The 25,083-nt window shown below is 60.2% G+C and overlaps 2 protein-coding genes across 2 annotated transcripts in view; both read left to right on the top strand.

Moving 5' to 3' along the window:
• The first annotated feature begins 216 nt into the window (after positions 1 to 216).
• Positions 217 to 13,441, top strand: CYHR1 (cysteine and histidine rich 1). Its single transcript, XM_032256426.1, has 4 exons — positions 217 to 791; positions 9,627 to 9,865; positions 10,475 to 10,686; positions 12,268 to 13,441. The coding sequence occupies exons 1-4, from the start codon at positions 414 to 416 to the stop codon at positions 12,657 to 12,659; spliced, it is 1,221 nt and encodes a 406-aa protein (XP_032112317.1). The 5' UTR covers positions 217 to 413; the 3' UTR covers positions 12,660 to 13,441.
• Positions 13,442 to 18,599: 5,158 nt separating this feature from the next.
• TONSL (tonsoku like, DNA repair protein) overlaps positions 18,600 to 25,083 on the top strand; it is a 14,538-nt gene continuing 8,054 nt past the window's right edge. The window contains exons 1-13 of the mRNA XM_032256356.1: positions 18,600 to 18,704; positions 18,817 to 18,912; positions 19,101 to 19,243; positions 19,801 to 19,984; positions 20,296 to 20,425; positions 20,707 to 20,878; positions 20,968 to 21,082; positions 21,695 to 21,840; positions 21,936 to 22,088; positions 22,310 to 22,435; positions 22,566 to 22,755; positions 23,977 to 24,056; positions 24,148 to 24,237. Of these exons, the coding sequence (XP_032112247.1) occupies positions 18,617 to 18,704; positions 18,817 to 18,912; positions 19,101 to 19,243; positions 19,801 to 19,984; positions 20,296 to 20,425; positions 20,707 to 20,878; positions 20,968 to 21,082; positions 21,695 to 21,840; positions 21,936 to 22,088; positions 22,310 to 22,435; positions 22,566 to 22,755; positions 23,977 to 24,056; positions 24,148 to 24,237 (1,713 nt within the window). The 5' untranslated portion in view covers positions 18,600 to 18,616. The remainder of the gene's footprint in view (positions 18,705 to 18,816; positions 18,913 to 19,100; positions 19,244 to 19,800; positions 19,985 to 20,295; positions 20,426 to 20,706; positions 20,879 to 20,967; positions 21,083 to 21,694; positions 21,841 to 21,935; positions 22,089 to 22,309; positions 22,436 to 22,565; positions 22,756 to 23,976; positions 24,057 to 24,147; positions 24,238 to 25,083) is intronic.

The following is a 25,083-nucleotide window of genomic DNA, read 5'->3' as shown; positions in this document are numbered from 1 at the left end:
GTGCGCGTCCCTCGGTGGCTCGCACGGGCCCCGCCCCTTCCTGCCCACCTCCTGCAGGGGCGGGCCCTCGGGGGACCCTCGCGCTCCCATTGGTTCTGGTCCCTGTGCCGTCTCGCCCCAAGCGGCGCTCCCATTGGCCCCGCGCGGAGCTCACGTGACGGGGAAGACGAGGGGGCGGTGGCGGCGGGGCGGGGGGAAGCGCACAGCGAAAACAAAGATGGCGGCCGTGTCGGGGTCGGTGGCCGCGGCGGCTGCGGGGCGACGCGCGGGCCGGGCCCACTGAGGCGGCGGCGCAGGGAGCGGAGCTGCGGGGTTGCGGCGGCGGCGGCTGGAGAGCGGCGGGAGCGCGCGGCGCCCCTAACTTCTAGCCGCGGGAGCGCGCCGGCATCCGCCAGCCGGGCCCGCCGGCCGCTATGTCCGGCGCCGAGGAGGCCGGCGGGGGTGGCCCGGCCGCGGGGCCCGCGGGCGCCGTGCCGGCCGGGGTCGGGGTCGGGGTCGGAGCCGGGCCCGGGGCGGCCGCCGGGCAAGCGGCGGCGGCGGCGGCGGCACTGGGCGAGGCGGCGGGGCCTGGGCTCCCGGACGAGGCGGGCTTGGCGGGCGCCCGGCAGCTCCAGCTGCAGGAGGCGGCCGGCGACCCCGACGCGCCGCCCAAGAAGCGGCTGCGGGCAGCCGAGGCGGCCGAGGCGGCGGCGGCGGCGGCGGCGGCGGGCAGCGGGAAGTTGGAGGAGCGGCTCTACTCGGTGCTGTGCTGCACCGTGTGCCTGGACCTGCCCAAGGCCTCCGTGTACCAGGTAGGGCCGCCGGCCGACCCCGACCCGGCCCAGCCCGGGGCTGCAGCCCCCGCCGCGGGGCCCCAGGATCCGCGTCTCCTCGGAGGCCAGGCCCGCGGGCCCCGGCGGCCGGGAACCCTCTCCGGCCCTTACAGCCACTTCCTCGCCCAGCGGGGTTCCAGCGCCTGCTCCGAAGCTCCTCGTTGTCTTTCTCTCCGGGCATCATTTTCTGCTCGGGACCCGTTTTCTGTGTTCTGACCCACGTTACTTTCCGATCTCAATCGCGTGTCTTTCGCTTATGTCTGCCTTCTCTTTTCCAGACTTTTCCACCATCCTCTCAACACTCCCCACCCCAAATCCACACCCTCAAACTGACCCTTACCCCACAACTGCTTCCCCCCAACCCACCCGGTCCCAAGCTCCCTGGACTGAGTCCTGTGCTCCAGAGCTCCTTCCCCATTCTTCTGGCAGCCACACCCCCGAGCCTGTCCCTCCGCTCTTGAACATCCTGCGGACGTTTCCTTTTCTAGCCTCCTGGGTGGAAGAATCTTTTTACTTAGTCCATTTCTGCTTCATTCTGAAAAACAGTAAGGAGAGAGGGGATTGCTGTTGGTCTGGATGAAGCGCTTGCAACAAGTCCCACAGTCTGGGTACCTTCTCCAGTCCCAGCCGAACCCTGCATCCAACTGGACCTGTCATGCCCCACGCTAGGCTCCTGCCCACCTCACCCAGGCCAGGCCAGGCTTCCTGGCAACCAGTGCTCCAGGAGGCCGGTCCACCCGTCTCCCCCACCTTCACATCCAGCATGGCAGCTGGACTCGGCCCTTAAGCAACTTAAGGCCGTTAGAGAGGGTACGTGGCCCAGGTGGGTTTGACATGCCCCTTCCCAGGTAGCAGTAGAGACAGACAATGGTTGACACCAGAGGCAGAGTACAGTGCCCCTACCTTCCCTGTTTCTTTCCCTTTCAACTCCCCAGTCCCTGTGAGAAATGAAGCAGGTTCTCTGTCAGCTGTTTACACTTATAGGAGCTGGAAGTAGCTAATGGGGCTTTGTTTCCCTGCTTGCGTTTAAGCTGGGGGCCTGGATGAGCGGCTCCTTTTGTAACAGGTGGTATAGGGCTAGTGTGGGTTGTCGTTTCCCCAAATTCTGGATCTCTAAGTCCTTCTTGCTCTGCCATGACCTTGTTGGGAGGACCCCATTGGAGAGAGGGCACTGGCTCTCACCCACCCTCCTGGGTGTCAGGCACCAGCGCCAGCAAGGGAAGGGCTTTTCACAGCCACTGGCCCCCAGAGTTAGCAGTTGCCCCTCGGCTTTGGCAGTGCGTCGGCTTCCAAGACGTGCCCACTCTCCAGCCCCTTTTTCCTGGCTCGAAACCTTCCATCCTCCCAGGCGGAAGTTGTTGTTGTTTGGTTTTTGTTTTTTTAGAGTCTTACTGTGTCACTCAGGCTGGAGTGAAGTGGCAGGATTTAGCTCGCTGCAACCTCTGCTTCCTGGGTTCAAGCAATTCTCCCTGCCTAAGCCTCTGAAGTAGCTGAGATTACTGGTGCCTGCCACCATGCGTGGCTGATTTTTATGTTTTTTTAGTAGAAATGGAGTTTCGCCATGTTGGCCAGGCTGGTCTTCAACTCCTTACCTCAGGTGATCCACCTGTCTTGGCTTCCCAAAGTGTTGGGATTACAGGCATGAGTCACCGCGCATGGCCAGAACTTACTTTCTTGGGCCTCGAGGGAGACTCCAACAAGCAAAGCCAATAGTGCAAGATCACAGGGGAACTGGGAAGTCTCCTTGTCTCCCCACTGGTGGATGAGCTGGAGCTGGGCCTGGTGTGATTATGGGCCCCATGGTACTGGTCCCTGGTGTACTCTGTCTCCCAGCTGGGTGGGGTGCTTCTGATGACTCTGCTTCTGACCAGAGCTCCTGGTGACCAGGCCTCTGAGCCTGGCTGGTTCAAACCGGCCTGCACTATGCAGAGCAGAGTTCTACCCTGGGTGGCCAGAGGCAAGGAGCTGAGCAGGTATAATGAAGACTGAAGGCACTAGGGCTGCCCTAGCTGTTGGCCCTCCCTGGCCTGGGGGCTCTGCTCAGTGGCTTCCCTCGGAACAGAGCAGCTGAGCAAGGAGTGCTGTGGGCACTGGCTTCCCCGAATACTGCTGAGAACACCTCCGGGGGTGGCTCTCTTCGATGGGTGGTGCCCCTGGAAGGTCAACACAGACCTGGAGACCTGGGCCCTTGCTTGCTCTGCTCCCTAGAGAATCTGGGCACAGATGGTGTGGGCCCCCACATGCCGCCTTCTATGTGTCATTGTCTGGGGCCCATGCTGGCCATCACCCCAGCCTGCGCTCAGCCCACCATATTCTACTAGTCTTCTTTGGTAACCATGTTAATTGCCTGCCTCTAGCCAGCCAGTGTCAGGAATGTAGCAGGTTCCACCCTCTGTTCTACTAGAACATTTTTCCTGACCCCAGCAGAACACATGGCTCAGGGTGGGCGCCAGCCAACCTGTGCTCTTGGGAGCCGACTCAGTGTCCGACTCTGGTGAGGAGAAGAGGGGAGTGGCCGTGCTGAGCCCCGTGTTGTCCCTGGGACTGGGGCTGTAGGGGACAATTTCATGGGCCTCTGGAGTTGGCTGGGTCCTCAGTAACTTGAGAGTTTGTCATCCAGATAGCAGATGCCACCAGCACTGGCAGGAACGCCCCAGGTGGTGTCAAAAGCAGATGTGGGCTGCATAGGCAGTTCACCCACCTGCCCCTGGGTCTGAACCCTTGGGCTTGCAGGGCTGGCTGATCAATGGACCTGTGCCTGCACAATGGCTCCTCACAGGCTGGGAAAACCACTCGGGCGTCAAACTGAGGCCCTCATACGAACGGCTTCTGCCACTGCCGCGTCTTGCGTCACGGCAGGTTGGGGCTGCAGCTGGCACAGCAGGCCCGGCTTTGATGTTCTCTCTGTGGGTGTTAGGTGTGTCTTGGGTGACTGGCCTGACAAGGTGTGCGGCCACCTTCTGGAGTCTCAGGTGGATGGCAGGAGGGCTGGCAGGGCAGTGGGGATACCCGTGTAGGAGCTTCTGGCCAGTCCAGGCCAAGCAGGTGGTCAGGTCGCTTCTGCCGGTTCCCTGCTCTGTGGCCTGAGGGCAGTGTGTCCTGTGGACACCTCTGCCTGTGGGGCACCTCCTCTGGGAAGACAGCCTCAGTGATTCCCAGAACGTTGCAGCTGCAGCCTCATTCCAGACCTCCCTTCCTCTGTTTTGGCACAGCCGTTCAGACGAGGCCCAGTGTGGTCCTCCATAACACAGACCTGACCCTGACCCTTCCTGCTGATGTCAGCTGAAGCCCTGAGCCTTGGCGATGGTACCTGGAGGAAGGGACTGCACATCAATGCACCCCTTGTGGGGCATTCTTAAGGCAAAAACAAGCTCGCTGCGGTGTAAGGGTCAGGCAGGAGCCTCTAACAGATATGGTCCAGGCTACATCTGATGTGGACCAGCTGCCTTGCAAGTGCAGTTCTGCACAGTGCCCTGCCGCTTCTGTGCCCTCCTGCCTGAGGTGTCCTCCCCGTCCTTGCCCACCCCTTGGGCCCCACAGAGGCCGCTCCCCCACTTTGAGGCTATACTCACCTTGCTACAAGGATGCACCCCTGCCCCGTCTGACCAGGGTGAGTTCACTGTCCTGTGGGTGGGGTGTGTTGCAGCTGTTGACCTGTCACTCGCTTATGCCCTCCCACATGTAGTGCCCATGTCTCTGCCACATCTTGACAGTCCCATTGATAACAGCCCAGGAAGCAGAGATGGCTCCATCTCTGCCCAAGCCCCATACCCCCACCAGCCCAACAGTGTGCCATCCTGTGGGGGTGGAGTCCCCATCCCTGTGTCCAGGGAGCTTTGGGTCCCTCCTCACCAGTCTCCTAGGCAGTGCAGGACTGCAGCTGATTTCGCTCTTTGAGATAAGAAAAGTAGCAGGAAAGAGCGTTGTAAATATGTTTGCTTAGGGATCTAAAACTTACAGGAGCAAGGAAGAGTTTCTGGAATCTCTGGCTAGGTAAGAATTTTTGTTTTCTGTGGTGGTTGTCATTTGAGTTACTTTTAGATCTAAGCAGCCTTGTTCTGAATGTGAGCCCAACTCTGGGACTTGACTGGCCCCCATTTGTGGTCTGACAGCAGCAGCAGGCGAGGGAGGCAGCAGGCAAGGGACTTCAAATCCAGCCTGGGCGGAAGGTTTGAGTCCTGGCTTCACACTTAATAGCTGCACGGCCTTGGACAACGTGCCCGTCCCTCTCAGGTCCATGTTTGTTCTGGGTCCTGAGAACAGGCCATGTGTGGTCAGGGCTGAGCATGTGGGGTGTGCCCTGAGGCACTATTGGCCCTGGTGGGGCCTTGCCTGCATGCAGATGGCAGAGGAAGGGGGATCTCCAGCTGGCTGAGCAGTGCTTTCGGGGTTTGTGCCACAGGGAAGCCCTTTGGCTGCATTTTGGCACTGACAACCTCTGTCAAGGGCCTGTGGGTCCCCGACAGCTGGTGAGCAGGGACACTGCTTCCATGGGCCTGGGCATCATGCCATCCTCTGGTGGGAAATAGGAGGTCCTCAGGGCCTGAGAGAGCCATGCAGTCCAGGCTTGAAAGGGGTGCTACAAGGCCACCTGACCGTAGGGAACTTAGGACCACCAGAAAGACATGGGGGCCCTCAGTCATGTCAGGGCTCCTTCTTGAGCCTGTTCAGTTCATCTAGCTCCCACTAACCCCAGGGAAGAAGAAGCGCAAGTGGAGACCCTGGGTCTGCACAGGCTGGGGGTCACGTGAGCTGCCTGTAGCCCGGCAGAGGGGAGTGCTGGGTGCTGTCTCAAGGATGCAGGTGCAGATGGCCATTTCTGGGCCACCTGTGTGTATCAGCATCTGCAGAGAGGCCTGGGATCTGGCTGCTGGGTTTGGCAGCCCCAGGGACTCTGCCATGGCTGCCCACGGTGGTGGTGATTCCTCTATGCCTGCTGGGTGTGAGGCAGTGCCATCCTGTCCCATCCACCTCATCAGCACGGAATGAAGCTGGTCCTGTACTCATCACCTGTTCATGTGAGGAAACTGCGGCCCCAAGAGGGATGGTGTGAGCCCAAGGTCATGCTACTGGTGACCTGTGGGCTGGGGTCTGAGCCCATCACTGTGGCTCAAGCCCCCATCTGCCCTAGGACAGTCTGGGAAGCCCTGTGATGTCATCCCCCGTGATGTCACCCCACGATGGCATTCCTTGTAATGTCATCCCTGTGATATCATCCCCCTATGATGTCATTCCCCCATGATATTCTCCTGTGCTGTCATCCTGCAATGGTATTCCCTGTGACATCATCCACCTGCGATGTCATTCCTGTGATGTTCTTACCCAGTGATGTCACTTGTGTGACATCCCTGTGATGTCATTCCCCCATGATGTCACCCATGTGAAGTTATCCCCTTATATCATTCCCGTGATGGCATTTCCCCGTGATGTTATCCTGCAGTGGTATTCCTTGTGATGTAACCCATGTGAAGTTATCCCCCTGTGATGTCATTCCCCCGTGATGTCACCCTGTGGTGGCCTTCTTTGTGATGTCACCCATGTGATGTTACCCCTTTGATGTCATTCCCCTGTGATGTCATCTCCATGATGTCCTTTCCCAGTGATGTGTGTGACATCCCCATGATATCACCCTGTGATGTCGTTCCCCTGTGATGTCGTTCCTTGTGATGTCACCCCTGTGATGTCATTCTCCTGTGACGTCATTTCCATGGTGTCATGCCCCTGTGATGTCATCTATGTGATGCCACCCCATAATGTCATCTGCTGTGATGCCATCCTTGGTTTTGGGGGATTGTGATTGTGGGGTACCGCCTGCCCCTGCGGGGTCTTCCCAGCTGGTGGTGAGAGGCGGCCTGGCCTCGGTGCTGCAGCAGCTGCTCTTGAAGGCACCTGGGCTCTTGGGGGCCTTGGACCAACCCATCCCTGGACTGTGCAGAGTCCTCCAGGGCCCAGCTTCTGGTGGGTGGTGGACACAAGTCAGAATCAAGTGCATCTGGCCAGACGCTGCCAGAGGCAAGGATTCAGCTGCCCGTGGCCTGGTCTTGGTGTAGAGCCAGGGTCTCACTCAGGGGTTGAGGAGGCCCACATGGCAGGGAAGGCTCTGGAGCACGTGACTGTCCTGCTGTGGACAGACCTCCTGGGCTGAGTGTTGGTCGGCCTTGGCCACGCACCTAGAGGGCGTCCCTTGACCAGTCAGAGGGTCTGTGGGTGGATGTTGCTAGTGTGTCCAGGGCACCCTAGGGACTCACTGTGTTCTGACTTGAGTGAAGCCACTGGGGCTGAAGGGGCAGTGGCCGTGCGTCTCCTCGGAGCTTGCAGGCCCTCTTGGAGGCCCAGAGGGAGCCAATTCCATGGTATGGAATTGAATGAGCCCATGCTGGAGTCTGGAGGCCCCCAAAAGAATGGGGCCTATGGCCAGGGGCTGGCCCAGGAGCTGGGGTAGCTTTCGGGGTGGGAGGCTGGCAGTGCTGGGAGGTAAGTGGCGATGTGCTTAGCAGCCTCAGTGCCCCCTTGGGAGGACCCAGGACGCCATCTTGGTCTTCCTGAGCTACCCAGAGCCAGGAGGAGAGGCCAGGTGGCCTTGGTGGGTGGGATCAGGTGCTCCAGCCCTGCCTGGAACTCCCTGGGGAGCTGGGCCGCAGCCAAGAAGAGGGCTGTTGGGCCTGTGCTCAGGCAGCTGTGCATGCAGAGTTGGGCCCAGAACCCCTTCCAAGGCCCCCGGGCAGTCTCACCAGGAAGTGTCTAAAGCTGTCCACATGGAGTGGCACGACTCCAGGGTAGGGGGCTGTGAGAGGGTGGTACTGTGGGCCCTTGCTCTGTGCCTCCCATGGCGCAGCTGCTTCAACACCGTCTATGCTCACTCCCTTCCACAGTCCACCCACTGCTGACCCCTGGACAGGGCTGGCGGATTTTCACACCTCCTGGGGGCAGGCCTCAGCTTGTCCCCACCCCAGTCAGAGCCAGCCTCACTCCCTGCCTCAGGCAGCTGTATATGTTTCAGTTTTCATTTATTTGTTGCCCAAGCTGGAGTGCCATGGTGCAGTCTTGGCTCACTGTAACCTCCGCCTCCGGGGTTCAAGCAGTTCTCCTGCCTCAGCCTCCCAGATAGCTGTGACTACAGGCATGTGCCACCATGCCTGGCTAATTTGTGTATTTTTAGGAGAGACAGGGTTTCACCATGTTGGCCAGGCTGCTCTCAAATTCCTGGCCTCAGGTGACCCGCCTGCCTTGGCCTCCCAAAGTGCCGGGTTTATAGGCATGAGCCACCGCCTGTAATTTTAATTTTTAACCAGACTCAGAACTTGAGAATCAAATGTAGGTAATGGGTGGCATTCACGTGGATGTGGATTGCATGAAAGAGGGCTTTGTCCCCACCGTCGGTTCTCCACATGTAGGTCCTTTCACTCACCAGATCCTAGGTCTGAGTTAGTAGTCCCAGAATCTGGCAGCTCCTTAGCTTGGGGTGCATGGGCTGCTGAAGCACTGGGATGGAAGCTTAGGCTTACCAGGGCCCCACGTGTGCAGGGGTGGCCTCCCAGCACTGCCAGGCAGGGCCCTGTGAGTGTCCCCTCCCTGACACACACCTGGGTAGAGAGGCTGGACCAGGGCAGGCCCCTCTGACACACCACATCCTATTCTCAAGAGGGTGCCATGTCCCAAAGGAAGCCTGTGGCCCAGTGGCTTTCTGGAGGTTTGCATGGCTGGCAAGCCTGGGCCAGCTGCTGGAGAGGCATCAGGACAGGAGTGACTCTGCTGACCACTCCCCTCAGCGAGCTGTGAGTCCCTAGGTGGGAGGCACGTCACACCCCGTCACTCCTGCCTGGCCCTGCACATTCCACTCCAGCCAGGGATATGGGTAGCTATGTCTGTTCAGGTACACAAGGCTTTGCTCTTGTACCTCTTCGTTCTGGTTTGAGCTTCCCGCTTCTCACACTGTGAGCCCCCACAGGCTGGGACTGAAGCTTGCCTTGTGTCTCAGTGGCACCAAGTGGATGCTCAAGGCTTACGTCAAGGGAGTGAGAGAGCCAGGATGGGACCACTGGGCATGCTGGCAGCCCACATAGGGAGCCCAGTGGGAGGTACCCTGCTCCTGCCAGCCCCGGCTACCCCAGCAGGCTTGGCACACACTCAGAGCCCCAACTCCAACTCCCCAGGCATTCCTTGTTTGCCCACCTGCCCTTGTCCTGGACCAGCTTGGCTCCTGCCTCCCAGCTCTGAGGAGGCCTCTGCAGGTAGCTGACCTCCCTGGACGGGGGCAGCTGCCTCCTTCCACCTGGGCTCCCTGGGTAGGGCTGGAGTAGAAGGGCCAGGCTGGGCTCACCCTCAGCCAGGTCCTCAACCCAGCATGAACGGCCTTGCCGAAGGCCCAGAGAGCACGCCTGCCCCAGTGTGGGAGCAGCGTCCGCTCCCCACCAGACAGTGCTGGCCAAGAGCCTAGAGCCTAGTGTTCCTGGAGGGCTCCCAAACTCTGGATCTGTAGGGGAGTCAGGGAAGTTGCTGGCCCCTAGGAGAGAAACCTGGCTGTAAGCCCCAGGTGATTGAACCAGTCACTGCCAGAGCTGTCACCTGTGTGAGCTGGTGAGGTCTTGCTCTTGGGACCTCTGATGTCTTCAAGAACCCAAGCTGGCTCTGCCTGTCCCCCTGGAGCAGCTCTCAGTGTTGGCTACGCTCCAGCAGGATGCAGGGACAGGCACATGCGCCTCTTGGCACCAGCTGCAGTCCCTCAGGACACCTGGCCAGAGCTGGCAGGCGTGGGCGGGTGTGTGAGCCGAGCCCGCAGGTCTGTGAGCTTCGTCTCCCTTTCCTTCTTCGCAGTGTACTAATGGTCACTTGATGTGCGCTGGCTGTTTTATCCACCTACTAGCAGATGCCCGGCTGAAGGAGGAGCAGGCCACGTGCCCCAATTGTCGTTGTGAGATCAGTAAGAGCCTCTGCTGCCGGAACCTGGCCGTGGAGAAAGCCGTGAGCGAGCTGCCTTCAGAGTGTGGCTTCTGCCTGCGCCAGTTTCCCCGCTCCCTCCTGGAGAGGCACCAGAAAGAGGAATGCCAGGACAGGTAACTGAGGGTCACCGTGGGCCCCAGGACTGCTAGAAGCCCACCCTGGTGCAGCAGGGCCCATGCAGAGTGAACTGGCCATGCCTGCCGCCTGGGCCTTGGGTACCACCTGTGCAGCCCAGTGACGGCCCCAGGGGAGGGTGCTGCACCCAGTTGTTACCAGTACGTGACCGTGGTCTTCCCGCGCTCTTTGTGTCTGTGGGGAAGCCCCTCAAAGGGCCCAGGACAGCGTGGGACCTCAGGGAGCTTGGTGTGGCGCTACACTGGCAAGAGCACATGGCTACCCAGCCACTGGAGGCAGCCTCCAAGTCTCCTGGAGTGAGGCTGTGCAGGGCACAGCTGCCGTGCAGGGCACAGCTGCCAGGCAGGGGAAGGAACTGGAGCTACAGTTCTGGGCACGCTCAGGCTCACGCTCTTCCTTCCCTCCCTCCCCATTTCTGCCTGTCTCCTTCCTCTCCACACGCTGCCACTCTGACGCTGTCCTGGGGGCTGGGCTCATAGTTGCGTGTGTCCCAGAAAGGGGTTCTTAGCTGGATGGAAGCCATATGGGAGGACAGCTTGTCACAGCTGCCTGTTCTGGGCTTGTGACTGATGTGCCTGCCTCCCCAGGGTAACCCAGTGCAAGTACAAACGCATCGGCTGCCCCTGGCACGGCCCCTTCCACGAGCTGACAGTGCACGAGGCTGCCTGTGCCCACCCGACCAAGACAGGCAACGAGCTGATGGAGATCCTGGATGAGATGGACCAGAGCCACCGCAAGGAGATGCAGCTGTACAACAGCATCTTCAGCTTGCTCAGCTTCGAGAAGATCGGCTACACAGGTGAGGCGCCCCGCCGCCTGCTGCATGCCACACAGGCGTGGGCGTGGGGGACTGGCAGCCGGGAGCCTGGGGTCAGAGGCTCTGGGCACTGGGCACTGACTGCGCCGGACGGCCAGGCTCTGGACAAGCTCCCAGTGGACAGGAGGCCACCTCGGGCAAGAAGACAGGCCGGAGACTGAGCAGAAGGAGGGGCCGAGACCGACCCCAGGTGCACACCTATGTGGCTCTCTCAGCAGCCCCGCCCACCTGTCCTCCCCACCCTGGCCCCACCAGCCCAGCAAGGTGGCATCCTCACTGTGGGGCTCCAGAGCCTCCAGACAATCAGGGTCTAACCAGAAAGTGGGCAGGTCTCAGAGGGCCTGGGAGCGAGGGGCCTGCCCCTTGGAGCATGGGGCGACACAAGCACCCTGTTGAGTGAGCACTGCCTGCAGGCAGTCACTGCCCCAGCTGTGGGCCTCTCAAGGCTGGCACAAAGCCATTCAGGGACAGGGCTGCAGAGCAAGCTGAGGGTGCCCGACTCAAAACTGTAGAGCTGGGAGCGGACACCCACAGACGCACAGGCTGGACGCAGGCCCAGGCCCACTGGATCTTGTGGCTCTCAGCCACTACCACCGCCTTTGAACATGTCGGGGAGCAGGAGCCAGGCCAGAGCCTGGTCCAGAGGACAGCGAGAAGCACCTGTTGATGCTGGGGCCACTCGAGGAAGCTCCGTCCCGTTACTCTCAGCCCGCACCAGGCGGCTGGCTCAGAGCACCAGGCGTGGCGCAAGCAGGGCAGTCATGGGCAGCCAGTCCCGCCCTGCTGCCTGGACTGGGCCCAGTGGGGGGTGTGGGCCTGAGCAGGCCAGAGAGGCCAAGGGCCAGGGGCTTCCACAGCAGCCACAGCCCGTGGTGAGTAGCAGCCTTAGCTGCCTGGAGATACCAGGACCTCATGGAGTCTAGGCAGGCTGGGGCCCTGTGGCTGCAGCTGTGGCCAGGTGGGGAGCCCCATTCGTGCAGGAAAGACTGGCCACCTGAGAGCCCACGCCTCGCAGAGGGACTTGCCAGCCACGGGCTGTGGGCTGCACAAGAGGACTGTGCAGGCAGGGGTGCCTGCTGACTGGCAGCCCCAATCCGGCCTGGAGCCCAAGGACCTGGCACTCCCCTCGGGCAGGGCTGGGTGCCGCAGCTGCCTGCTGGCTTTTCTGGCAGCTCTGTATCAGAACCAATAAAGTGCACTTGTTCTCGGAACCGCATCCTGTCTGTGTGTCTGCTTACCCCGCCCTGGGGGACACCCGGGGCTCAGGGTGACGAGGGAGGCCAGCGTGGGTCGGGCACGCCTGGGGTGTGGCCTGACACGTGCAGCCTCTGGACTCTGCAGCTGATCTGTGGTGATTCTGTTTGTAGTTCCGCCCCAAAGCTTGTGTGCGCCTCCATTTGCCATAGTTGCATTTGGCTTGCTTGTGACAAGCAGAGCTCAGCGTCTGGGTAAGTTGCCTTCCTCTCCGGCTGAGCCTGCCCTCGGCCTGGTCAGGGAAGGCGTTGCTGCCCAGCCTTGCCCACACTAACGGCCGGCTTTTCCCGGCCCTGTCTGTCTCCACAGAGGTCCAGTTCCGGCCATACCGCACAGACGACTTCATCACGCGCCTGTACTACGAGACGCCCAGGTTCACGGTGCTGAACCAGACGTGGGTCCTGAAGGCTCGCGTCAACGACTCGGAGCGCAACCCCAACCTGTCCTGCAAGCGCACGCTCTCCTTCCAGCTCCTCCTCAAGAGCAAAGTCACGGCACCCCTGGAGTGCTCCTTCCTGCTGCTTAAAGGCCCCTATGACGACGTGAGGATCAGCCCCGTCATCTACCACTTTGTCTTCACCAACGAGAGCAACGAGACGGACTACGTGCCGCTGCCCATCATTGACTCCGTGGAGTGTAACAAGCTGCTGGCCGCCAAGAACATCAACCTGCGGCTCTTCCTGTTCCAGATACAGAAGTAGGGCGGGGCCTCCGGATCCGAGGAGCCGGCGGGCAGCGTCCCAGCACCGCTGCCTGTCCACCTGGCTGGCGGCTGCTTCACATGACTGATCATTTTAGCAGAGGAGGAGAACGAACGAAGCCAAACACTGGGAAAGTCTGCATGTGTGCGCACTGGGGCCCCACCTCCAGCTCACCCCTCTGCAGCCCTGCCTCCCTTCCTTCCGAGGGCACCAGAGGCTGGGCTGACCCAAAGAGGAGGTGGTGCCTCGGGCGCCCCAAGGCTCAGAGACCGGTGGCAGCAAGGAGGCCGCTGAGAGGCACAGCGACCCTGCCCCAGCCCTTCTGCACAGCCAGGCGGCGGTGTTGCTCTGTCCTTGCACGGTTCTGGCTGGGCGCAGGGGCCTTGCTGACATCAGACGGCATTTCCGAATATCTGATTGCGATTAAAAGGCAGCCTTGTTTCATACTTTCTGTTTTGTTCGAGGGGAAGGCGTGGCTGTGAATGGACAGCGTGGGAGCTTTGGTTTGGCCTGGGGGTCAGAGCCCGCCCCATCCCCATTTCTGTGCCCACACATGCCCCCCAAGGAGAGACTCAGAGACACTGCCTCCCCTTACACTTTGTCATGGTGTCTGGAGACTGAGGCTTGGGCGGGGAGATCCAGGTAAGGTCGGGGCTGCCCTGGCCAACCAGCCGCTCCCAGTGAGAACAGGACTCAGCCACCAGGGCTCAGCAGACATTTTCGGAAAGCAGGGTGAAATTGTCTCTTCCCAGGAAAAAGATTAAACTCCTTGCAGGCTCTTCGATAAGTCACACAATTTTAGTGAGAAAGAGTCTATTTACTGTAGATTCAGCCTTGAGGGCCCAGTGTCCCCAGGCTGTGTGGAAAGCTTGGGTCAGTGCTTTGGTGCCTGGCTGGGGGGGGGGAGTCTGAGGGGTGCCCCCGTGCTGCTCTCGGGGTCTACTGCTGACCCTGCATCCAGTGCTCCCTGCAGAGGTCAGATGTTGGGCAGCCCAGCTTCTCACCTGGAAGAGGTAGGCCCTTCCCATCCTCACCCTGGCTGCCTCCCCTCATGCTCCCTGTGGTGGTTGAGCTGGGCTGGCCTAACAGGGTGGGAAGGAACCCTGCCTGGAGGGGTGAGCCCTGGTTCCTTCTTCCCCTGGGACCCTCAGGGCTACTGGGAAGGGTAGCGCTTGACTCTCCCACCTTTGCTTAAGAGATGTGGCTCTTCCATCATAGCTTTTTGTTGCTTCAATACCAAAGAACTGGTTTCCTGTCAGGTGCAATACAGTGCCTCAGAGCAGCACCACCCACCCCGCCTGGCTGCCAGGGCCTGTCCCCCGTTGTCCTGTGCTTTCCTGGCCACAGGTCAAGGGCTGAGGAATGGACAGGAGGAGCTGGGGGCAGAATGCAAACGCCGTCATCCAGGCTGCTAAGTGTGGATAGGCACAGCCCAGCATGACCCAGGCTGGGAGAGTTCTTCCCTCCCAGGCAGCCGCACTGCCCCTCACAGGCCAAAATTTTCTGGGGCTGTTTCTGAGAATGCTGTTGGGTTTCTACTCCCGGGCTAGGGCGTGTGGCCTGCTGGGAATGCTTTGCTGCTGGAGCCTTCTCTCCTGCAAAGCTAACGTGGCCTGGCCACCAAGGCCATGGGAAGGCCCCACATTTGGTTATCTGCTGTCCACAAAGACCCCAGCCAGCCCCCAGCAAATCCCTGGGAGCAACTGCCTCTGACTCGGGGACCACCAGGGTGAATCCTGCTGTGCTTTGGGGCTGCCCACCCCCATGCTATACCCACATGCACAGAGGGGTGGGCTATGACTGCATCTCCGTGTCTTTGGAAGTCAGATACCCTCTTGTGTAGTGTTTCTGGGTCCAAGGCGATGATGTCGGGGGCACAGGTGGGGCATGCTTGCCCTGTCCACCTGTCTTTGGGTGTGTGTGTGAGAGACTAACTCAGCAGAGGGACAGGCCCCAGCATGTCTTGGGGTGGGGAGGGTGGAATGCTTGTTCTTCATGGGCACAGGCAAGCTGGGATGCCGGGGGCCTGGAGGCAGCAGATCTCTGCAGGTGAATGTACCTGTGTGGTTGGGGGGCCACATGGGGAAAGGAAACCCAGGGCTGGTTGAGCTCCTGCAGCCCCACCTTGGTCCTGGTGGACCACCAGGACCTGTGGGAGTTGAGGACAGGAGGGGGCCGGACTAAGGGCAAGGGCAGTGCTCACACAAGGCCCTTAAAGGTGCGAGTCTGCGAATGTGGCCCAGGGTCCTCAGCAGTGCGTCTGCTGGGGGAGCCAGGCACCTGGGAGGACCGCAGCATGTCCTTGGCCACCAGGGACTGGAGCACAGGTTTCCACGTGTGACGGGGCTGCCACACACATGGCTGTCTCCAGGACCGTGTCATCTCTGCATCCCTATCTGCTTCTTTGTCATCTCTGAGGATGGGATGTGGGGGGCAGAGCCTAAGCTAGGCCCCACCTTTCTCCCTCACTTTTCTCACCCCCACGCCCTGGTGAGCACCACATCTCTCAATTTGCCCAGAGTGAGACATTTACAAAAGTAATAAAAATAAGCTGGGCACAATGGCTCATGCCTGTAATCCCAGCATTTTGGGAGGCCAAGGCAGGTGGATCACAAGGTCAGGAGTTAGAGACCAGCCTGACCAACATGGTGAAAAACCCCATCTCTACTAAAAATGCAAAAGTTAGGTGGGTGTGGTGGTGCATGCTTGTAGTCCCAGCTGCTTGGGAGGATGAGGCAGGAGAATTGGAGGCGGAGATTGCAATGAGTTGAGATCGCACCACTGCACTACAGCCTGGGTGACAGTGCGAGACTCCGTCTCAAAAATTATTTAAACTATAATTACTATTTTTTGAGACAGAGTCTCATTCTGTCACCCAGGCTGGAGTGCTGTGATGCAATCTCGGCTCACTGCAACCTCCGCCTCCCAGGTTCAAACGATTCCCCTGCCTCAGCCTCCCAAGTAGCTGGGACTACAGGCGTGCACCACCATGCCCAGCTAAGTTTTTTTGTATTTTCAGTTAGAGACGGGGGTTTCACCATGTTGGCCAGGATGGTCTCGAACTCCTGACCTCGTGATCTGCCTACCTCGGCCTCCCAAAGTGCTGGGATTACAGGCGTGAGCCACCACGCCCAGCCAAAAATAATTTTTTAAAGAGCAGAGCAAGAAGTGTTTTTATCATTGTTGGAAATGACTTACGTGTCACTTTCGTGGTCTGCGTTCTCTTTGGGTATTTTCTGTATGTAACAATTGTAGTTTAAAAAAATATTCCAAACCATGTTTTGTCTGTGTTTCCTTACCAGAAGACAGACCCACAGCTGGGCCTTCTGGGCTCTGCTGGCCTCCCTGCTGCCCCCAGCCTGTGGCAATCTCCTTCGGGCCCGCAGCCCTGCTCAGCACTGCCTGACGTGTGTATTTTGTCTGGTCAGTGGGGGAAATAGGCATAGGAGAAACTGGGTTGTCAGCTGGGTGCTGTGGCTCATGCCTGTAATCCCAGCACTTTGGGAGGCCCAGACGGGTGGAACACCAGAGGTCAGGAGTTTGAGACCAGCCTGGACAATGTGGCAAACCCCCAGCTCTACTAAAAATACAATAATTGGCCAGGCATGGTGGTTTACGCCTATAATCCCAACACTTTGGGAGGTCCAGGCGGGTGAAACACCGGAAGTCAGGAGTTTGAGACCAACCTGGCCAACATAGTGAAACCCCGACTCTACTAGAAATAAAAATTAGCTGGGTGTGGTGGTGGACGTCTGTAATCCCAGCTATTTGGGAGGCTGAGGCAGGGAGAAACGCTTGAACCCAGGAGGCAGAGGCTGTAGTGAGCCGAGATCGCTCCATTGCACTCCAGCCTGAACCACAGAGCGAGACTCCATCTCCCAAAAAAAAAAAAAAAAAACAAAAATTATCTGGGGGTGGTGGCGGTCACCTGTAATCCCTGCTACTCAGGAGGCTGAGGCAGGAGAATCGCTCAATACTGGGAGAAGGCGGTTGCAGTGAGCCAAGATCATGCCATTGCATTCCAGCCTGAGTGACGAGAACAAAATTCCATCTCAAAAAAAAAAAAAAGAGAAATTGGGTTGTCTCTTAAGGGGAATTGGGCTTCCAGGAGCTGGGCTATTCTATGGACCCTGGGGCTGGAGGAACTACTTAATCCTTGTCCTGGTAGCTCAGGGGGACCCTTTGGCTTCCAAGCCACCCTGTCTTCAGCAACTCACCTGAGTCCTCTGCTTCTGAATCTCACTCCCCACTCCCTCCCTCGTGCCTCACTGTGCCCCTCACACACCCCACCAGCTTGCCCTCCAAGTAGTTGCCTTGGCTCAGAGCCATGCTTTGGATGGCCGAGGGGTTGGCAGTGCAGACCTCCACATTCTGTCCTCACACCCAGGCTTGACTGGATTTCCTGCCTCCTGCAGCTTGTGATGGCATAGGTCTGCAGGCTTGACCTGGTCCCACCCCTGCAGCCTTGGAGGCACTGAGGCCCAGATCTGCCCAGTCCCAGAGCTATGCCAGGAGGCCAGCACTCTGCTGTCGGCCTGAGCAGGCCCTGGAGCCTTTCCTGGACCCAGGGACTTGTCACTGCTCCATGCCACTCTCTTCAGCAGACCTCTCTGGCAGAGGTTTGCCCAATGACTTGTTATAATTGCGATGGAAATGAACCCACCTATCTTCCACTCTTTCTGAGGCTCCCCAGTTGGACTCTGTGCACCTAGCCTCCTCTGGGGCCTTTGGGAAACCAGCCATGGCACCAGAGTGCAGTGCTGGGTATGCTGTGTAGCCAGGAGTCAGGGACCCAAGGCATGGTAGGCGTTTGGTCCTCAAGGTAATGGGGGACAGCACGGGTATTTTAGAGGCCCAGGTGCCCCATGTCACAGGATTCTAGACATAATTTCGCAGCCGTTTTCTTCCTTTCTTCTCTCTCTCTGTCTCTCTGGCCGGGCATGGCTTACTTACACCTGTAGGGTGGATCATGAAGTCAGGAGTTTGAAACCAGCCTGGCCAGCATGGTGAAACCCCCTTTTGTATTTTTACAAAAATTAGCCAGGCGTAGTGGCACGCACCAGTAGTCCCAGCTATGATGGGTGAGGCTGACGTAGGAGAATCGCTTTAACTTGGAAGGCGGAGGTTGTGGTGAGCCGAGACTGCAGGACTGCACTCCAGCCTGGGAGACAGAGCAAGACTCTGTCTTAAAAAAAAAAAAAAAAAGAAAAGAAAAAAAAAGATGTTTTTCAGGTTTTCATGCTGGTAACAAGAAAAAATAAAAGATGGGTCTCACTGTGTTGCCCAGGCTGGTCTCGAACTGCTAGGCTCAAGCAATCCTCCCGACTGGTCCTCGCAAAGCGCTGGGATGACAGTGCGGGCCACCGTGCCCGGCCTGCGTTTGCAGCGTGAGCACAGGTTAACTGAATCTTCCGGGAATACAGCAGCACGCACTTTGCTGAAACTTCACTTCGGAACGCACACTCCCCTCCCGAAACAGTCCTGGGGGCCGAACCCCCAAATGCGACCCAGCCGCGTTCTGTGGAGGAGCGCGCCTGACGCCTTATCACGTCCCCACAGCCAGATGTTCGTGAATGTATCGTCAGTCTGTCTGGACACTGCGTTCTTTCCTTGCAGCCAAGAGTGTGAGCAGCTGCGTGTGAGTTTCAGCGGGAAACTGGGGCGGAAGCACAGCGCGTCCGTCCGGAGAGGCGCGGGCGGCGCGGGGGCTGCGGCCCAGGAGACCTGGCCCCGGGCGCGCTGCGACCCCGGCCTCCCGCGTCCCCACTAGGCACTTCCCAGGCCGGGCAGAGGGCTCCACGCGCGTGGGCAACCCGGCGCACGAGGAGAGCCCAGTGGCTGACCCCCTCCCTTCTCCACTCCCTCAGTCCCGACCCTTCGTCGCCGCGTCCCCGCCCCCGCTCCGACCGCACTACAACTCCCAGAATGCCGCGGGCGAGCGGACGGCACTTCCCAGAATGCCGTCGAGGGGCGGGGCCGCGGCGCAGGGCGGGAAGTCCGATCCCGCGGCGACCCTGAGCATGAGCCTGGAGCGCGAGCTTCGCCGTGAGTCCCTCGGTGTCCGGTTGCGCGGGGGGCGCGGAGGCTGGGGAGCGGCTGGGACCCGTGCCGCCTCCGGTCCCCACCGCAGAGGCTCAGCACCCCCTTCCTCCCGCAGAACTGAGCAAGGCCAAGGCCAAGGTGCAGAGGGCCGGGCATCTGCGCGAGGAGGCCGCGCTGTGCCACCAGCTGGGGGAGCTCCTGGCCGGCCATGGTGAGCGCCGGGGCCCGGAGGCCGGAGGCAGGGCCGGGGCCGGGGCTGGGGCCGGGGCCGGGGGCGGGGCTGGAGTCTGGGGCCCGAGCCGGGCCGGACCGGGGGCGACTTGCTCTTCCCGCAGACGCCGCCCCAGGGCTGCCCTCGCGTCCACGACGCTTGCCAGACCGTGCTGTGTCCCCGCCTAGGCCGCTACGCCGAGGCTCTGGAGCAGCACTGGCAGGAGCTGCAGCTCCGGGAGAGCGTCGGCGACCCCTTGGGCTGTGCCGTGGCCCACCGCAAGATTGGAGAGCGCCTGGCGGAGATGGAGGACTACCCGGCTGCCTTACAGGTGCGGGCGCCCTCGCTGGCCTCGCCCAGCCCGGTTGGCCTCTGCTTGGAGCCCTCTTTTGAGGAGGGAGGCCCGATCTTCGCTGTCAGGAGCCTCAGGCTGGAGGGGACACCTGGCCTGATGCAGCCTTGCCTTTACTACCCCGGGCCAGTCCTCCGGTGGGAACCCCACAGCCTTTCCTGGGACCGGGGTAGGAGTAGGTTTCCTGGCACTAGAAACCATTAATGAATGTTATTTTGGCTGTGTTGGTGTGTGGGGTGGTCAGGCCCGGTCCTGAAAGCTCTCCCTGATCCTGGCTGGCTTCTGAGGGCAGCACTGCAGTTCCCAGCCACCCCTCCCAACGTGACAGTGTTGGCAGCATACAGCATGAAGCCACTGTCACCACTGAGAGCCCTGGGCATGCAGAGGAGGGGGCGCGTGCCTCACCTTCGCCTGTTCCGTGGGGGTTACGGGGAGCAGGGGTCTTCCCTTAGCGAGATTGGGTCTCTGGGAATCTGGCAGTGCCGATTTGCTTGAGGTGGGGTCAGCTCACAGCAGTGATTTCCTTCCATACTCAGCACCAGCAACGCTACCTGGAGCTGGCACGTTCCCTGGGCAACCACACGGAGCTGCAGAGGGCCTGGGCCACGATTGGCCGCACCCACCTGGACATCTATGACCACTGTCAGTCGAGGGATGCTTTGCTGCAGGCACAGGCTGCCTTTGAGAAGAGCTTGGCTATTGTGGATGAGGAGCTAGAGGGTAGGCAGGCCCCTCCCCGTTCTCTGCCTCCTGAACTGCAGGCCAGCACCCCTGAAGCCTACTTGGGCGATCCTGTCTTCTGGGAGCCTCTGTTTGCAGGGCTCTTGTTTGAGGCACATGCCCCCAACACCTTTCCCCTGGAGGTCATCCGCTCTTTATCCCCTCCGTGCTCTGTCTGCAGCAGGACCCCTCCACCCTCCTCGGGAGGAGCGAGATGGTAGAAGGGGTGCTGCACAGGCCCTAAATGGGGCCCAAAGCTGGAGACCCAATGTGGAGAGGTGGTGGCTGAGTGTTTGGGGGGCATATTCCAGGGACACTGGCCCAGGGAGAGCTGAACGAGATGAGGACCCGCCTCTACCTCAACCTGGGCCTCACGTTTGAGAGCCTGCAGCAGACAGCCCTGTGCAATGACTACTTCAGGAAGAGCATCTTCCTCTCGGAGTAAGGCCCCACCCCGCCCCAAAGGGGAGCGGAGTCCCTTCTTCCTGGAGAAAGTAGTTAGGAGAGTGTCTTTCCTAAGATCCTGAGAGGGCAGGCTGGCTGGGCCTCATCTCTCACTGCTGTTGGTTTCCCACCACCAGAGAGGCCTCTCATGCCTGTGCTGCATGCTGGGGGAAAGGCAGGCATGGTTAGGGCCCTAAGACCATAGCATGGCAGGGCTGGGGCCCATGTGGCATTGGTTGGACGCTCCTGGGTGTTCAGTGGCCATCACCCCCCTGCAGGCAGAACCATCTCTACGAGGACCTGTTCCGTGCCCGCTACAACCTGGGCACTGTCCACTGGCGCGCAGGCCAGCACTCCCAGGCCATGCGCTGCCTGGAGGGTGCCCGGGAGTGTGCGCGCACCATGAAGAAGAGGTTTATGGAGAGCGAGTGCTGCATGGCCATCGCGCAGGTACCTGCTCTGCACGGTGCCAAGCTTGGGCTTCTGGTGACTCAGGCCTCGGGGAGTCTGCAAAAATCTTGCTGTTCTTTGCTTTCGAGGTCCTCCAAGACCTGGGAGACTTTTTGGCTGCCAAGCGAGCCCTGAAGAAGGCCTACAGGCTGGGCTCCCAGAAGCCTGTGCAGAGGGCAGCTGTCTGTCAGAACCTCCAGCACGGTGAGTCTGGGGGCCGGGGTGGGGCCCTGGGAGGCATATGCAGGGATGAGCCTGGGGGCCGGGGTAAATCCCGGGAGGTGTGTACAGGCCTCACTCCCTCATGGAGGTGGCCTGAACACCTGTCCTTGGAGGCAGCAGCTTCAGCTTCCAGCAAGAGGGGGAGCTGACCCCTGTTTTTCCTCTGAGCTCAACACAGTGTGTCAGGGGCACTGAAAGGGCGGCCAGGAGACTAGCTGGGTATTTATCTTGTGGCCACCATCTTTATTGGCAAACTGGAGACTGTAGTTGTTCCTGTAGTCTCCCAGGGTGGGAGAGCAGGTGGCAGGAATGTGGTCCAGGAGTGCTGATGGCTCAGACCACCGTAGGAGGTTGGCAGTGGTCAGCCTTTGCTTTGAACCAGGCACCATCCGAGTTTTTAAGTGTGTCCTTCTGATCTTTGAGACCAGTCCCTGAGACAGACCCTGCTATTACGCCTACACCAACAGGCAGGCAGAGGTGTGGAGACAGTAGTGGGGCCACCACAGGGCTCATGGCACACAGGTGGTTGAGCTGATATCAGGGCCCCGCGTGGTGCCCCCTGTGCTCCCTGCTGCATGAACCTTTTCCTGGCAGTGTTGGCAGTAGTCCGGCTGCAGCAGCAGCTGGAGGAGGCCGAGGGCAGTGACCCTCAGGGTGCCATGGCCATCTGTGAGCAGCTAGGGGACCTCTTCTCCAAGGCAGGTGACTTTCCCAGGGCAGCTGAGGCTTACCAGAAGCAGGTGCGTGGTCCCCGCTGGGTTGGGGGGAAGGGCTGGTGAGGTTGGTGAGGCCTGGCCAGGGTGGCAGCCCCAGGCCTCACTGGTGCTGCCCCCAGCTGCATTTTGCTGAGCTATTGGACAGGCCGGGCACAGAGCGGGCCATCATCCACGTGTCCCTGGCCACCACGCTGGGAGACATGAAGGACCACCGTGGGGCCGTGCGCCACTATGAGGAAGAGCTGAGGCTGCGCAGTGGCAATGTGCTGGAGGTGAAACCCCTGCTCCCCGCCCGAATGCAAGTTCACTCATGTCTCTGCCTCAGGACTGCTGTCCTTAGGGGTGGCCGTGGACAGGCGTCCTTCCTGGGACCACCACCCTCGGCAGCTGGGAGACAGGGCTGTCATTCCATCTGGGCAGCGGGCAAAGCCTGGCTGGGGCCAGGTGGATGTGGTGGCTGCCGAGCCTCAGATCTCGTCTCCTCCTGCTCCAGGAAGCCAAGACCTGGCTGAACATCGCACTGTCCCGAGAAGAGGCCGGTGACGCTTATGAGCTGCTGGCTCCGTGCTTCCAGAAGGCACTCAGCTGTGCCCAGCAGGCCCGGCGGCCCCAGCTGCAGGTGCAAGAGCACGTCCCACCCATACCGGCTCCCCAATGATCCCAACTTCGCAGCCTGCCTGTCCCCTGTCCCACGTCCCTATCTTTCTCTGCACCCCCAGTCCTGAGCTGAGCATCTCTCTGCTCCTCAGAGGCAGGTCCTGCAGCACCTCCACACTGTGCAGCTGAGGATGCAGCCCCAGGAGGCCCCTGACACTGAAATCAGACTACAGGAGCTCACTGTAGCTGAAGACGAGGAGGAGGAGGAAGAGGAGGCGGCAGCGGCGGCCACAGTGGACAGTGGAGCCCTGGAAGCCAGCGAGGTGGAGCTCTCGGAGAGCGGTGAGGCCCGGCGGCACACCCTGGGCCGGGCTGGAGAGGGGTGTGCTGTGCTGCTGCGGCGCCTGATCCGGGCTTGTGGTGGGAACAGCCAGAGGGAGGCAGGACGGCCAGTGTTTCCCCGGTATGGGGTGGAGAAGGTGGTGAGCTGCAGGGAGCCTGGGGCAGGCCGTGGCTTCCCAGAAGAGACTGTGGTTGAGAGCTGAGTGCGTGTCAGCTGGAGACATGGTCGCATTAGAGGTGGAGGTGCCAAATGGGGCCAGGGGTGAGACGGTGCGTCTTGAAGAGCTGAGCACCTTCCTGAAACCCTCCAGACCAGACTTGGGTGTCCTCCAGAGGCGGGTGAGGTCAGCTGCGTGGAGGACGGACGTGAGGGGCTGGCTGGAGAGGGGCTTAGACTGAAGCCATCTTGGCTGTGGCACAGTGGGGGAGGGCCGAGAGCGGGGTCAGTGGGTGGCCGAGGGTCTGGTTTCTGACTGAGTGGTAAGTGGCAGAAGCCTGTCCATAAGGCCTGTTGGGGGGTGTTCCAGGGAAGGCTGTGACTTCAGCTCTGTACTTAAGGGGGCCCTTACAACCCCTAGTGGCCAGCCAGGCAGCTGTGGGAAGTTGGGACGTCACCAGATTGGTTGCTGGGGCAAGGTGGATCAGGACCTAGAGTTTTGGGGAGTGCTGTTCAGCACGTGGGCACGGTGAGGAGCTGGGGAAGGGCCCGGAGGCAGCTGGCAGGGTGTGAGGGCATGGTGACGAGGGATCACTAGGAGCAGGGACGGAGGTGGGTATGTCTCCCGCCTAAGCAGGGTGGGGGCTTCGAGTGCAGGACACCCAGACGGCAGGGCTGACCTGGCCTGACGACACCGCTCAGGAGATGGGGGTGGAGGGGGGCTGGCCCGCAAGCCAGTCACGGTATGGGGATGAGCGGCTGGCGCACGGATGGACGGGGCCTCAGGCAGGCCTTCTGATGGAGGGCCAGCCCTGGGTTGGGGCAGAAAGCTTAGGGGTATGTCTTAAGTGGGCAGAAGATGGCGGGCAGGAGCAAGCAGAGTCAGGTAGACCTGGAGGCAGCGCCGGGACCGCTGCTGAGGAGCCCCCAGAGCCCAGCAGCCTCAGAGCTCAGCCTGCCACCTCTGGCTCCTACCTGGGAGTTTGGGGAGCTTGCAGCAGGGTAGGGGCTTCTAACCCTTGCCTCCCACAGACTCATCTGGAGTGGGCTTGGCTCTGTTCCAGAGGACGACACTGAAGGCCTGACCCAGCAGTTGGAGGACGAGGAGGTACAGGGCCGCCTGGGCCGGCGGAAGGGGAGCAAGGTGAGGATGGTGCCCTGCTCCCCCCACCCTGCTCAGCAGCCCTGCCCGCCCCTCACTCCCCCGCCCTGTGCTGGGTTGGCTGTGCCCACAGTGGAACCGGCGAAACGACATGGGGGAGACCCTGCTGCACCGAGCTTGCATCGAGGGCCAGCTGCGCCGCGTCCAGGACCTCGTGAGACAGGTGGGCCCTGCTCTAGGACTTGGGACAGGCTGCCCAGCACAGAGGAGCTGTGCGTTTGGGCAGGATCCCCTCTCTCTGTAACTTTCAGCTTCCTTATCTTTAAAATGGGCCCCCTTAAGCAAGCATGGTGGCACTTGCCTGTGGTCCCAGAGGTGGGAGGATCATTTGATCCCGGGAGGTTAAGCTGCAGTGAGTTGTGATTACAGTAGTGCACTGCAGCCTGGGTGACAGAGTGAGACCCTGTCTCACAAAAAATGAAAAAGCGGAGGCTGAGCATGGTGGTGTACGCCTGTAATCCTAGCACTTAAGGAAGCCAAAGCACACAAATCGCTTGAGCCCAGGATTTCAAGACCAGCCTGGGCAACATGGCAAGACCTCGTCTCCACAAGAAATTTAAAAATTGACTGGATGTGATGGCATGTGCCTATAGTCTCAGCTACTTTGGTGGTTAAGGTGGGAGGATTGCTTGAGCCTAGGAGGTTGAGGCTACAGTGAACTGACTGTGCAACTGTACTCCAGCCTGGGTGACAGAGCAAGACCCTGTATCAGAAGAAAAGCCACAGGCCAGGCACAGTGGCTCATGCCTGTAATCCCAGCACTTTGGGAGGCCAAGGCGGGTGGATCACCTGAGGTCAGGAGATGGAGACCAGCCTGGCCAACATGGCGAAACCCCGTCTCTACTGAAAAAAAAAGAAAATTAGCCGGGTGTGGTGGCACACACCTGTAGTCCCAGCTACTTGGGAGGCTGAGGCAGGAAAATCTCTTGAACCCAGGAGGTGGAGGTTGCAGTGAGCCGAGATTGCACCAGTGCACTCCAGCCTGGGTGATAGAGCAAGACTCCATCTA

The sequence above is a fragment of the Sapajus apella genome, unplaced genomic scaffold, assembly GCF_009761245.1.
Source record: "Sapajus apella isolate SASKATOON/1434 unplaced genomic scaffold, GSC_monkey_1.0 scaffold3, whole genome shotgun sequence".
NCBI classification, from domain to species: domain Eukaryota; kingdom Metazoa; phylum Chordata; class Mammalia; order Primates; family Cebidae; genus Sapajus; species Sapajus apella.
Note: the sequence above shows the minus strand (reverse complement) of the source record. Positions and strands in the feature narration are given on the sequence as shown.